This window comes from Chelonia mydas, chromosome 2 (genome assembly GCF_015237465.2).
Source record: "Chelonia mydas isolate rCheMyd1 chromosome 2, rCheMyd1.pri.v2, whole genome shotgun sequence".
NCBI classification, from domain to species: Eukaryota; Metazoa; Chordata; order Testudines; family Cheloniidae; genus Chelonia; species Chelonia mydas.
This window is the reverse complement of record NC_057850.1, coordinates 220,654,989-220,668,467: the sequence shown is the minus strand read 5'-3', so window position 1 is coordinate 220,668,467 and position 13,479 is coordinate 220,654,989. Positions and strand designations below refer to the sequence as shown.

General features: G+C 39.6%; 1 protein-coding gene across 4 annotated transcripts in view; it reads right to left on the bottom strand.

Moving 5' to 3' along the window:
• Positions 1-13,479, bottom strand: part of ABCB1 (ATP binding cassette subfamily B member 1) — an 85,527-nt gene that overhangs the window by 35,597 nt on the left and 36,451 nt on the right. For all 4 annotated transcript variants that reach the window (XM_007069599.4, XM_043541262.1, XM_043541263.1 and 1 more), the window contains exons 11-17: positions 12,505-12,676; positions 11,076-11,189; positions 8,352-8,462; positions 6,389-6,514; positions 5,998-6,201; positions 5,071-5,241; positions 180-341 (exon numbers count right to left, since the gene is read on the bottom strand). In XM_007069599.4, coding sequence (XP_007069661.2) covers positions 180-341; positions 5,071-5,241; positions 5,998-6,201; positions 6,389-6,514; positions 8,352-8,462; positions 11,076-11,189; positions 12,505-12,676 — 1,060 coding nt within the window. The remainder of the gene's footprint in view (positions 1-179; positions 342-5,070; positions 5,242-5,997; positions 6,202-6,388; positions 6,515-8,351; positions 8,463-11,075; positions 11,190-12,504; positions 12,677-13,479) is intronic.

Sequence of the window (13,479 nt, the reverse complement as noted above, 5' to 3'; positions counted from 1 at the left end):
AGCTTTCCCAGTTCTGCAATTTAGTGTTCTTCTATCTCAGGCAACACTTCCTATTCTTTCTGCTACAGTTTCATTGTTGACAAAACGTTGTGAGGTTGGGGCTCTGACAAAATCATATATGATAAAATCAGCAACACAGAACATGATGAAACTTAGAAGACAGTTCACAGGAAAACTACCTGCATGTTTACAAGTTTGCAGTAAATTCCGTTTGTTTTCATCAGTTCATGATGGGTCCCTTGTTCTGTGATGACTCCATCTTCAAATGCAGCTATAAGATCTGCATTTCGGACTGTAGACAAGCGATGAGCTATTACAATGGTGGTGCGGCCTTCTCTAGCCTAGAAATGGCACAAAAGTACATTTAATGACTACATGTACATATAGATTTTTCATCTTCAGTGTAGAGCCAGTTGAAATATTTTGACTGAAATTTTCCCATTGTAAATTGTGGCTTTGTCAAATTTCAATTTTCTGAATAGGTAAACTGAAACAAAAAGCAGTTTAAACATTTCAAAATGAATTATTTTGTTTCAAATGTAGATCAGAAACAATCTTGTTTCAATATTTCAAAATATTCCTTTTTGATCAAAAATATCTAAAATTTCTGTATCAACATTGCCAATTCAAAACATGTTTTGGAATTTTGATGTTTCAACTTTTTGTTCTAATTCAAAACAAAGTAATTTTGAAAGCTTGAGGTTTTCCAGGGAAAGGAAATCTGCATTTTCCTAAAGCTCTACTTCAAAGCACTTTACAAACATTAACTAATTGAATTCTAAAGCCCTTATTTTGCAACACTTACTCAACCTAATGTGACAAAGTTCCTCCTCTACCTTGGTGGGTCTTGCGCTGATTGGTGGATTTGCTTGCCTTGGAGCTTCCTGGCAGCCCTCAACTTGGCCGTTTTTCTGAACCCACAGTCCAGGTCGACTCCTCCTGTGTCTGACCAGGAGTTGGGAGGTTTGGGGGGAACCCGGGCCCGCCCTCTACTCCGGGTTCCAGCCCGGGGCCCTGTGGAATGCAGCTGTCTAGAGTGCCTCCTAGAACAGCTGTGCGACAGCTACAACTCCCTGGGCTACTTCCCCATGGCCTCCTCCCAACACCTTCTTTATCCTCACCATAGGACCTTCCTCCTGGTGTCTGATAATGCTTGTACTCCTCAGTCCTCCAACAGTCCGCATTCTCTCTCAGCTCCTAGCGCCTCTTGCTCCTCGCTCCTCACACACACACACCACAAACTGAAGTGAGCTCCTTTTTAAAACCCAGATGCCCTGATTAGCCTGCCTTAATTGATTCTAACAGCTTCTTGATTGGCTGCAGGTGTTCTAATCAGCCTGTGTCTTAATTGTCTCCAGAAGGTTCCTGATTGTTCTGGAAACTTCCTTGTTACTTCCCTGTTAAAAAAATAAATAAAAAAAAAAAAAAAAAAAAAACTTCCTTGTTACTTCCCTGTTAAAAAAATAAATAAAAAAAAAAAAAAAAAAAAACTTCCTTGTTACCTTACCCAGGGAAAAGGGACCTACTTAACCTGGGGCTAATATATCTGCCTGCTATTACTCTCCTGTAGCCATCTGGCCCAACCCTGTCACACTAAGGAAAAGCTACATCTGTGATGCTCTAAAATGTTCTCTATAAAGTTACTTCAATTACCCACCTGATTTTGGAGTTAGATTATTTGTGAGAATAAGACACCAAATGCCTGAGTTAGCTAGTTTCAAAAACAGATGAGAAAAGGCTTTAAATGTCAATTTTAACATTAAATTCTGGAATAAACTGACAAGAATTTTATAGTCCAGCTAGAGGCTCCAAGCTATGTGTAATTCAGTTTTAAAATCTTCACTGAACACCAATATACTTCCAGTCTGACTGTTATTTAAGTTCCTTTCAGAAGAGAGTGAAGGTGACAGTAGTAACATGTTGTCTGTTCTGAGAAGAACAGCACCTAGATCTTACAACTTAATATTGTTACATAATTTTAAGGATTGAAACAATCTGTCACTCCCAATCAAGGAATAGCTGATTTTAGCAATGCTGGATGTGAAGAGAATACTGTTGCTCTGATGTTGAAATCCACTCCCAACCACAAATTAAGGATTAGAGGAGTATTTTATGAAAAAATAATATGATACTGATAGATACCTTGAAATTGTCAGGTTATCTAAGATGACTCCTGTAAATTAGAAGCAAACCCTAACAGAAGAAAATTAAGTTAGTGCCCTTAAGTATAAAAGGTCCAGATTGTTCCCTCTGCAAGAGCAAGAACTACAAACTGAGTAGATATTTGAGGGGGACTGGAAGGAGGAGTCCCCCTTCTCTAGACCTGAGTCTGGAGTTGAGCAGCAAGCTAGCTCAGGGGTCTGGAAACCTCAGCGGTTCCCAGCCCCAGGCAGTCTGCATGGCAGGTGTGCCCCAGAGTTCTAGGACCTGTAGGCTCCCAATTCCACAACAGTGAGACTAGAAGTCTGAAAGCCCAAAAGGGTTTCCAGGCTCCCTGCTGTGGATCTGGAAGCTTAGACTCTGAAACCCCTGAATACATTAGGTCTCTCAGAGCTTTTTGAACTGCCGAGCTCCCAACTCCATGGCAGGGAGCATGGAAGCCCTCACATGGCAGAACTGCCCGGGCAGGAGCCAAGGACTCTGGAAGCCCAGGCTTCTGGCACCAGAGCAGCCTGTACAGAATATCATCAAAAAAAATTACAATCAGATGTACTGATGGAAGGCCTTCTGTTAAGGTTTGTGGGGATCCAGATTCACAGTTTGGACAAGTAAATGCTCTCCAAACATGCCTCCATCAACCCAACCACTTCTAGGAGGAGTTACAAGCTGGAAGAGAGATTCCTGATAGTGCACATTGGGAAAAGGCTTCAGGGAGCAGAGACAGTGTGAATATTGGGGAATTTGGATAAAATTCTAAATTTCAAAAGGGTTCAGTTTTGCCTCTAAGAATCATAGAATATCAGGGTTGGAAGGGACCTCAGGAGGTCATCTAGTCCAACCCCCTGCTCAAAGCAGGACCGATCCCCAATTAAATCATCCCACCCAGGGCTTTGTCAAGCCTGACCTTAAAAGCTTAAGGAAGGAGATTCCACCACCTCCCTAGGTAACACATTCCAGTGTTTCACCACCCTCCTAGTAAAAAAGTTTTTCCTAATATCCAACCTATATCTCCCCCACTGCAACTTGAGACCATTACTCCTTGTTCTGTCATCTGCTACCACTGAGAACAGTCTAGAGCCATCCTCTTTGGAACCCCCTTTCAGGTAGTTGAAAGCAGCTATCAAATCCCCCCTCATTCTTCTCTTCCGTAGACTAAAATCCCCAGTTCCCTCAGCCTCTCCTCATAACTCATGTGTTCCAGTCCCCTAATCATTTTTGTTACCCTTCGCTGGACTCTTTCCAATTTTTCCACATCCTTCTTGTAGTGTGGGGCCCAAAACTGGACACAGTACTCCAGATGAGGCCTCACCAATGTCGAATAGAGGGGAACGATCACGTCCCTCCATCTGCTGGCAGTGCCCCTACTTATACATCCCAAAATGCCATTGGCCTTCTTGGCAACAAGGGCACACTGTTGACTCATATCCAGCTTCTTGTCCACTGTAACCCCTAGGTCCTTTTCTGCAGAACTGCTGCCTAGCCATTCGGTCCCTAGTCTGTAGCGGTGCATTGGATTCTTCCGTCCTAAGTGCAGGACTCTGCACTTGTCCTTGTTGAACCTCATCAGATTTCTTTTGGCCCAATCCTCTAATTTGTCTAGGTCTCTCTGTATCCTATCCCTACCCTCCAGCGTATCTACCTCTCCTCCCAGTTTAGTGTCATTTGCAAACTTGCTGAGGGTGCAATCCACACCATCCTCCAGATCATTTATGAAGATATTGAACAAAACGGCCCCAAGACCGACCCTTGGGGCACTCCACTTGATACCGGCTGCCAACTAGACATGGAGCCATTGATCACTACCCGTTGAGCCCGACAATCTAGCCAGCCTTCTATCCACTTTATAGTCCAAGGCACAGCCCTGCACTGGTGGGGTGGAGTAGAGCTACGTTGCTCCAGGAGCAACACTGGGAGGTATCCTGACTCAGACACATGATGAAAATAAAGAGTATGATTATTGCTCCAGCAATTTAGGGGGTCACATAATTCTTATCATGTCAGCCACCCTTCAATCCAACTTAATCAAGTAGGACTGATGGGGATTCAATTTCTATTGTAGCTGATGGCATTTACTCCATGAACACCTGGCTCACAGCGAATCTTTCAGAGGTAAATTATGACGCTCTCTCCCCCATGCCTCACACAACAGCAGTTCCTTCTCTGAAAAAACTTTCAGTATCTCAAAGAGGAGATGCAGATGCAGATGTCTGGATAGACCAGGAGTCACACTGATATATGTTCCAGAAAAGGCATGTGATAGTATCCTGGATTGCATAATATTGCCAAGAAGCACATGGGCTGGGTGTACATATATCCGGTCCAAATCATCAGCTCGACAGATGTTTCCCAGCCTACCCCAGTCCCTGTGGCAGACACCAGAAATGATGTTCCATCAGCCTCTACCTGGTCTTTCTGAAGTATGTACTGTACATACAGTTATGCTTACCCACAAGGTAATATGCATACTCACATAATGAGACCAGGAAAGGATGGGGAAAGAAAACTCAAGGATGTGATTGCTACTGGTTGAGTAATAAGTTGTACTATATTGTAAACATGGGCACATGCACAATACAAACAAAGAATACAGGATAGGCAAAGATCCGTGTAGCCAGCTGCCATAAACAATTAGGGTAAAATTTTCAAAAATGCCTAAGCGATTAAGTAAATGTAACCCTTAGTGAAGCCATTTAGCTAAATATATTGCTGGTGAGTTGGAATTTCAAATTCTGTTTTTAAATGTATTTATTTTAAAAGCATTTCAATTTACCCTCAAATCAATGACAAATATAAATTATATATATAAATTAAAATGTACCTCAGAAAATTTAGCTCATACCTGCTTACAGAAAATTTGAAAAGTTTAAAGATTAGTCCTAAGTTCATAGTTTGTTTTAAAGCTATACAGACCTTGTCCAGTGCTGTTTGCACAACTGATTCACTTTCAGTGTCCAAAGCTGAAGTTGCCTCATCAAGCAGAAGAATCTTGGGATTGCGAACCAGAGCTCGTGCAATAGCTATTCTCTGTTTCTGACCTCCACTCAGTTGTGCCCCTCTTTCTCCAACTATGGTTTCAAACTTCTGCAAAGGTATTAAGATAGGTTTCCAGATCCCTCAATGATACTTTTATTTTAACATGTAATACCAATAAAAGACAGTGTAAAGATAGAGATATGCTCAATCTGCAATGCCCACAAAATCCTTCCCTTTTACCAAAGCACAGCCAAGAAGACTGTATCATAAGCAGGTCATGTGTGTTTGCAGGATTCTGATATTTTCAGTCTAAACCAGGGGTTCTCAAACTTCCTTGTACCGCAACCCCCTTCTGAGAACAAAAATTACTACGTGACCCCAGGAGTGGGGACCAAAGCCTGAGCCTGCCCAAGAGAGAGAAAGCTGAAGCCCAAGGGCTTCAGCCCCAGATAAGGGTCCTGTAACCTGAGCCCTGCCACCCAGGGCTGAAGCTCTCTGGCTTTGGCTTCGACCCTGGGTAGTGGGGCTCGGGCTTCGGCCCTGAGTCCCAGCAAGTCTAAGCCAGCCCTGGTGACCCCATTAAAACAGGGTTGCAACCCGTTTGGGGTCCTGACCCACAGTTTGAGAACTGCTGGTCTAAACCATCTCTGCAAAGTACTAATCAAACCATGACTTACAGAGTTAAAATTACTTTGTTTCTATCATCTTTCAAGGAAGCTGTGAAAAAGCCCTGGCAAGGTTTGAAGTGGCAATTATGAATTTAGCTCACTCTTACTTCTGAGTTATGGAAACTCCTCTTAAGGAGTTACTTGGTATTAAAAGGTTGAAGAGAGAACAATTTGACAGCAGAGCCGTCTTGCTTACATCAGGCAGTTTCATGATAAAGTCATAGGCATTGGCTTCCTTGACAGCTTTTTTAATCTCTTCCATAGTGACATCTTCACGGCCATAGCGGATGTTTTCTGCAATAGTAGTAGCGAATAGCACAGGCTCCTGATTCACCACACCAATAATCTCCCTCAGATATCTTAAATTTAGGGTCTTAATATCATGCCCATCAATAGTAATCTAAATGTAAAGAAAATTAAAACATGAATGTAAGTGTCCTGATCAAGGATACAAGCTCCACCAAGATTATCTATATTATTTAGGAAGACATTTGTATTTTGCCATCTAAAACATCAGCAGTCAGGCCACTGCTAAACATTACAGTAATTTGATGTATAAAGCATCCAGCTCAGTTCAGGTGTCTTACCATGCCCTTCTCTGGATCATAAAATCTCTGGATCAGTTGAACAGTTGTACTTTTGCCACAGCCACTGCTACCAACCAAGGCTACTGTCTGGCCACAATTAACCTTCAGATTCAAGCCTTTCAATACCTACATAAGAAAATAATAATGAAAAAAAATTAACAAAAACATAATGGGCCAATTTCTGCTCTTCCTTACACCATATGAATCTGGAGAAAATCCAGGGACTTCTGTGGAATTTCTCCAATTTTCTCCAAATTTCCGTGGAATTTCTCCAAAGTTCTCCAAACTTGGTTCAATATCAGTACATTGCACAATATAGTTGCTATTTACACCATAGCTCACTTTGCATTTTCTACTGAAACATTGCCACATATACATACTACATTCTGTCTTTATGTAGTAGCATCCTCATTTATTAGCCACACCCTTTTTATGATCATTTACCATGCAACCTGGAGGGTGAACTAATTGCAGTAAAACCCATATATGGTGAATTCAGACACAGCAAAACAGGTTTATTTTATTGTGATGCAAAAGCCTCTTTACTTGCCTTGAATTCCCTTCAGTTGTACTCATTCATATTGGAATTTTTACACTTGTATATACTGGCAAAATTGATAGCCATAATTTACCACTGATGGTGAATTATGATGATGAAAGTTGGTAGTGTAGATGTGGCCAAAGTCTTGACTAACACTAAGGAAATTTTGCAATAATTTCTTATTACTAATATTGCTCTACTTGCGATAGCAATATTGGGAGCCATTATGTAGCTGGGATGCGAGCATCTTATGTACAATGTTGATTAAACCTGTTCTGAACATGTTTAGATAATACAGTGCTTAAAATGCCAGCATTTCTTCTACAGTAGGGCTCCCAACTTTGCTGTCACCTGTGGATCTGAACAAGAGTTCACAATGGTGGCAAATCTTTGAAAATGTCCCAAATGTAGATAAAGCTTTAGTGCATGCCAACACTTGGGGACTTTACAGAAAAATACTCACCAATGATGTTTTTTTTAGGATTCCCTAATGAAGACATGACCTTTGAGTGGAGTTTCTTCACTTTAGTAAAGTTTCACTTCACTATAAACAGGTTCTCTTATACTAATCCCTTTTGAATGCAGCATTTCACAGCTAAAGTTAGTGTGAAGTGCTGCATTCTATGGGGATTTAATCTTTCATGCCTCCTCTGCTCAGAGAGGCAGAGCAGGGAAGATGCCATTAAACTCTGTGGTGGAAGAGGAAAAGAAGAATCCCTCCCCAGGCTTCCAGTTTTGTAGTACTGCCCTACTCCTGACTGGAAATAGAATCATGGTCTACAGAGAAGGGCCCTTGTTGCTGTCAGCACTACCTACCCAACTTCAGGGAATGAAGAGAGCTCTTGGAAACCTATGGAGAGATGGGGATCTGCCACTTTGTTTTTCTGTGTAACATGAAAATGCCCATTTTAGTACTTTTCTGGGGCGAGAAATAGAAGCTAACACTTAATTATAAGAGCTCCACTGTAATGCCATAGGAAGGAAGAAGTAATTAAATTTAAGAGAAACTGCCATTACCTAATGAAGATATATTGTATTTAAACAAATTTTAACAGACTTGTACCATGGATACTTGTGGAGTTCATTATACCATCATTCTTAATGGTCTAAAATAAATATTTTTTCTTGATATAAATACATTAACATATGGGATTGGGCTTATAATAGCAACAGATCCTTTAACTTTTGTGCAAAGCCACTCTGGGTCTGTTTTCACTACAAAAACTAAATGATTTCTTAACTTAAGTTAGCTAACCTGAGGTAAAATCCTAGTGAAGACAAGGCAGTTAGCAGTACAAGTTAAAGAGGGAGGCTTTTGCTAACTCCACCTTTTGAAAATAAAAGTTTATAGTGATGTTTTCCTGTCACTAAATGATAAAGTTATCTTTAACTTGGAATGCATGTCAGCTTCACTTCCAGTACCTTTACATCTTGCCTAGATGGATAATTGAAGTAAACATTGTGGAATTCCAAATTCCCTTGAATGTGGTCCGGTTTGTAGCCAGTCTCTGAAAAACTGTCAATTTGAGGTTCCTAGGTAGAACAAAACACCAAACAGAAATGAAAAGGAAGAAAAGAGTAAATCTGATCATGTTTCCTAATGACATTTTCATTACATTATGCCAGCTGCTAAAAGTCTTAGAATGGAACATAATTATATAGCGATATTAAGTGAAATTTAATGGTGGCATGGGTGAAATCAACAATTACACTGGCAGGTGAGGCTTCCAACCCATGTCACCAGTATTACCTGTTTTGTCTCTTCATTACTCTGCTCCTTAGCTACATATGCAATGGGGGGAGAGTACATTGAAGAAAGAAAAAAAAATGAATAAAAACTTTTGTTTGAATTTAGTAGACAGCATTGGAGATTGAGTTCTTCTATTTATCCACAGGACAGCTGCAGCATAGCTAGCAGCAATGTAACTGCCTCACCCTGACCTGGATGGATCACCTCTAGGAATCTAAGGCCTTGTCTACCCAGCCACTTTAAAGTACTGAAACTCTCTCACTCAGGGGTGTGAAAAAACACACTCCTGAGTGATGCAAGTTTCAGTGCTGTAAAGTGGCGGTGTAGACATATGCCTCTTCATGCTTCGGCCATTGTTCCAGACGACATGCTTCCATGCTGATGAAGCTTGTTAAAAAAATAATGCGTTAATTAAATTTTGACTGAACTCCTTGGAGGAGAATGGTATGTCTCCTGCTCTGTTTTACCCACATTTTGCCATGTATTTCATATTATAGCAGTTTCAGATGATGACCCAGCACATGTTGTTCGTTTTAAGAACACTTTCACTGCAGATTTGATAAACCGCAAAGAAGGTACCAATGTGAGATTTCTACAGATAGCCACAGCACTTAACCAAAGGTTTAAGAATCTGAAGTTCCTTCCAAAATCTGAGAGGGACGAGGTGCAGAGCATGCTTTCAGAAGTCTTAAAAGAGCAAAAAACTCTGATGCGGAAACTACAGAATCCATACCACCAAAAAAAGAAAATCAACCTTCTGTTGGTGTTATCTGACTCAGATGATGAAAATGAACAGGTGTCGGCCCACACTCCTTTGGATTGTTATCGAGCAGAATCAGTCATCAGCATGGACGCATGTCCTCTGGAATGGTGGTTGAAGATGAAGGGACATATGAATCTTTAGTGCATCTGGCACATAAATATCTTGCAATGCTAGCTACAATAGTGCCATGCAAACACCTGTTCTCACTTTCTGTGACATTGTAAACAAGAAGCAGGCAGCATTATGTTTTGCAAACATAAACCAACTTGTTTGTCTGAACGATTGGCTGAACAAGGAGGAGGACTGATTGGACTTGAAGGCTCTAAAGTTTTACATTGTTTTATTTTTGAATGTAGGATTTTTTGTACATAATTCTACATTTGTAAGTTCAACTTTCATGATTAAGAGACTGCACTACTGTACTTGTATTAGGTGAATTGAAAAATACTATTTCTTTTGTTTTTTTACAGTGCAAATATTTGTAATCAAAAATAAATATAGTGAGCACAGTACACTTTGTATTCTGTGTTGTAATTGAAATCAATATATTTGACAATGTAAAAAAATCCAAATTTTTTTTTAAAATTGTATTTATTATTGTTTAATAGCGCGATTAATTTTTTTAATCTCTTGGCAGCCCTATTCAAATATAGTTTATCTTTTTTAAGACCCAGTTCTGCAAGCTCTCAGTCCATGGAACCTCCATTGGCTTTTAAATGAAGTCAGTGGGAGTTCCACTTTTTGAAGGCTTGCAGAATCTAGCCCTTAGGCCTTGTCTACTGTACTTTTTTGAGAAAACGCTCACAATTGCACCATCACTGGTGCAGCTCCACTGACTGACAATAGCAGCAGTGCTAGTGTAGACTGGGAAGCAGAGTTTTTAATCACCATTACTTCTAATCCTATCCCAAGCAGGTCTGGAATCTTTGGTTGTAAAAAGATTAGCAAGCATGTAAACCCCACCTACACTAGTGCTCCAACCATTGCTACCACCAGTGCAGGAAGAATTGGAAATTTTAGAAAAAACAGGTTAGTGTAGACAGAGCAACTGACTGATAAATACACCTCCCATAGTGTCATTGCTTACATGCACACATACCTATTTATAAGAAAACAATAAGCGGTTTTACATTTTGGACATTGAAGGTAGATGTTAAACAGTCAAATCACTGGAAATAAACCAGGGATTAACTCAGACCTTTAAATGACGAATAGCTAAAGATATATAATCTCACAAAAAACTAAGCTTAGACTCGCAAGAGCCATTATTGTTTTTCTCCGTCTTGTTTAGACTCTCAGTAAAAAAAATATTTGATTATGCAAGTTTCACAAGGATTTTGGGGGGTTGATTTTCAGTTCAGCTTTAATCTGGCATCTTTTTTGACCCTGCAGTGTTGCAAGTAGAGATAACTGCAGGCACAAGTTTGCACCTACAATTTTATTCATGAGTGTACATGATGTCATTTAAATATCTAAATACCTCATTGCCACACCATGTCAGATAGACATTTAAATGGCATCAAGTTGCACTCAGTTTTTTGTGCCTGCTAATCATAGACCCAGAAAGAGAGCCCTGACTTAAAAAATCTGACTCCCTGTGTATTCAAATGATAGTCATAGTAAAGATACTTACATTGTCTATGATATTAAAGATTGCATAGGCAGCTCCCCTTGCATTAGCAAATGCCTCCATACCTGGTGCGGTCTGTCCAACACTAAATGCTCCAATTAATATAGCAAAAAAGACCTAAAGAAAAAATTACAAGAATGCTACCAGGTTATCCAGTCATAAAACTGTAATGGGATAACTACATTTATTCATGAATATCTACTAATATTGGTCCAAAATCTTTCATGTTTGTTATATAAGTTCAGCATGTCTAGATTCAAAGAAGGAAAGAAAGGGAGGGCAGCTACTGAGGCAAGAGATAAAGGATGAGAGGAAGAAAAGGGACTCTAAGATGGGAATCATGTTCCCTCATGAGATGACCCCAAGATGGATATTGCTTAGACTCAGGTGCTGATGCTTGGGACAAGTCAGAGGTGGTTTGAGGAGTTGGGTTAACCCCCCTACAGACATAAGTAAACAAATCTACATAGAACAAAACAGGACAACCAACCTTTAGGGACTGAGTCTTTTTACTGCTAAAAATATTTTAGATGTTAACTGGCTTTTTGACCAAAAACAAACATTTTCATGGAAAATTTTCATTTTTGTCAAAATTTTCCCATTTTTGACAAAAGGATAGAAACTGAAACTTTTCACCAAAAATGCTTTTCAGAAACTGAAAACCTTTTGAGTTTCAATTGCTTCCTCACTCTTTCTCCCAAACTGAAAAAAGATCATGGGACGTTTTGAAAAAAAAACTGGCCGTTTATATATATATTAAAAAAAAAAAGTCTTATCCTCATATCTGACCAAATAGATTCCCCCTACCTTCTTCGGAAAATAGAGAGGAAGTCCTTCTGATAGTCTCTTTCTTTAGAAATGGTTTTCTCTTTATGACACTCCACTTTGTAAGACCCCACTCCTTTGCTGCTCAAGCTTATGGTTTTATGGTAAGAGTTTTAGTAACGTGTGGGCTGGTTTTACGGCTGTGTGAACGCTGGTTGTGTTGTTGTGAGGGGCAGGTGGCTCTCTGGGCAGATAGCTCTCTGGCCACATAGCTCTAAGAAAGAGTAAACTGATGACCCAGGTGAGTGCGTGAGTTGTGCTGGGAGACTTGTATTGATTTGTGTGACAGTTGTGCCTGAGGAATTTGTACTTTGTTGTATGGGTGGCATATTAACCTATGAAGAACTGTGGTACTGGGGCTGAATATTCCATCATTTGTACAGTCTTCTTCTTATCACTCATTACAACCAATAAAATTGTTGCATGCAAATTAGCTGTAGAGTAAGGGTGATGATTGGTTGAGTATAGCATATTTATCCCCATTGACTTCAACAGGGTTGCATGCGGTGAACTCAGTGCAGATTTATTCTGTTAAAACCTAAACAAGTTCCCAAAATTTTGTTTGGTATTTTTAATTAAAATTGTTCATCTACTGAGGTACACTCACCGTAAGGACTTTTCCAATACTATAATCATCAGATAGCACCAAAGTGGTTCCATACCAAAATGCCAATGCATATGATGCATATATCAGTAAGAAAGCAATACCCATAGAAACGTTGGCTGTAATAGCCTTCTTGATTCCAATGTTTTTGGCATCTTCTAAATTCTTATTATACCTGCAAGAAAAATCGCATGTTGGAAATTTAAAAAAAGTTAGCATATCACATTTCTTTATTTCACTGTGCCTATCAATAATTTTCCAGGTGCAGACAACATTTTAACAAGCAAACAATCAGATAGATCAAAAAATTACATTAGTTAATGTAATGACCACTCCTGCTTCTGTGACTAGGCCTGCTGACTAATAGCTCCAATTGTAAGAAAAAAAAGATAGATTAGAGAGAAGGGATGTCCATTAATTTCACTATAAGATACACTAGTCTCTTCTCTCTACCTTAACTAAACTGTGTTCAGTTTCCTGAAAGCCAGCCCTTCTTTCCTAGATTAAAAAAGGAAAACAACAAATTGTCTCTTAAACAAATAGTCAAAAGGACATATTCAGAGTTGGCAGTGCTGTTCCCTGTTAGAAACCTGAGATAAATCTGATGGTTGGGTGAAATCCTTATATGTACATAAATATCTATGGGTCCCAAATAAGTGGGAATAGAATGGGAAGCCTTCAAGGGCTTGCATTCATCTTGTTCAGGAAAGACAAGTACTGTAATTAACACAGACTGGAAGTATTGCAGACTGGGAAAACAATTGTCTCAAAAATAACTGCCAGGCTATTTTTAAAAAAAATATGTAATAATTTATTCCTCATATTTTTTATTTTAAATGTCTTTAATCATCCTAAAAGCACGAAATAGAAATAGTACAGCAGAGGACCTCCAGACATCCTCCCTGCAGTTGCCCTTTTGTCTCCCCACAATTTTCCACAGATTTGTTAGATTTACTTGTTAACCACAGATCTGAGAGA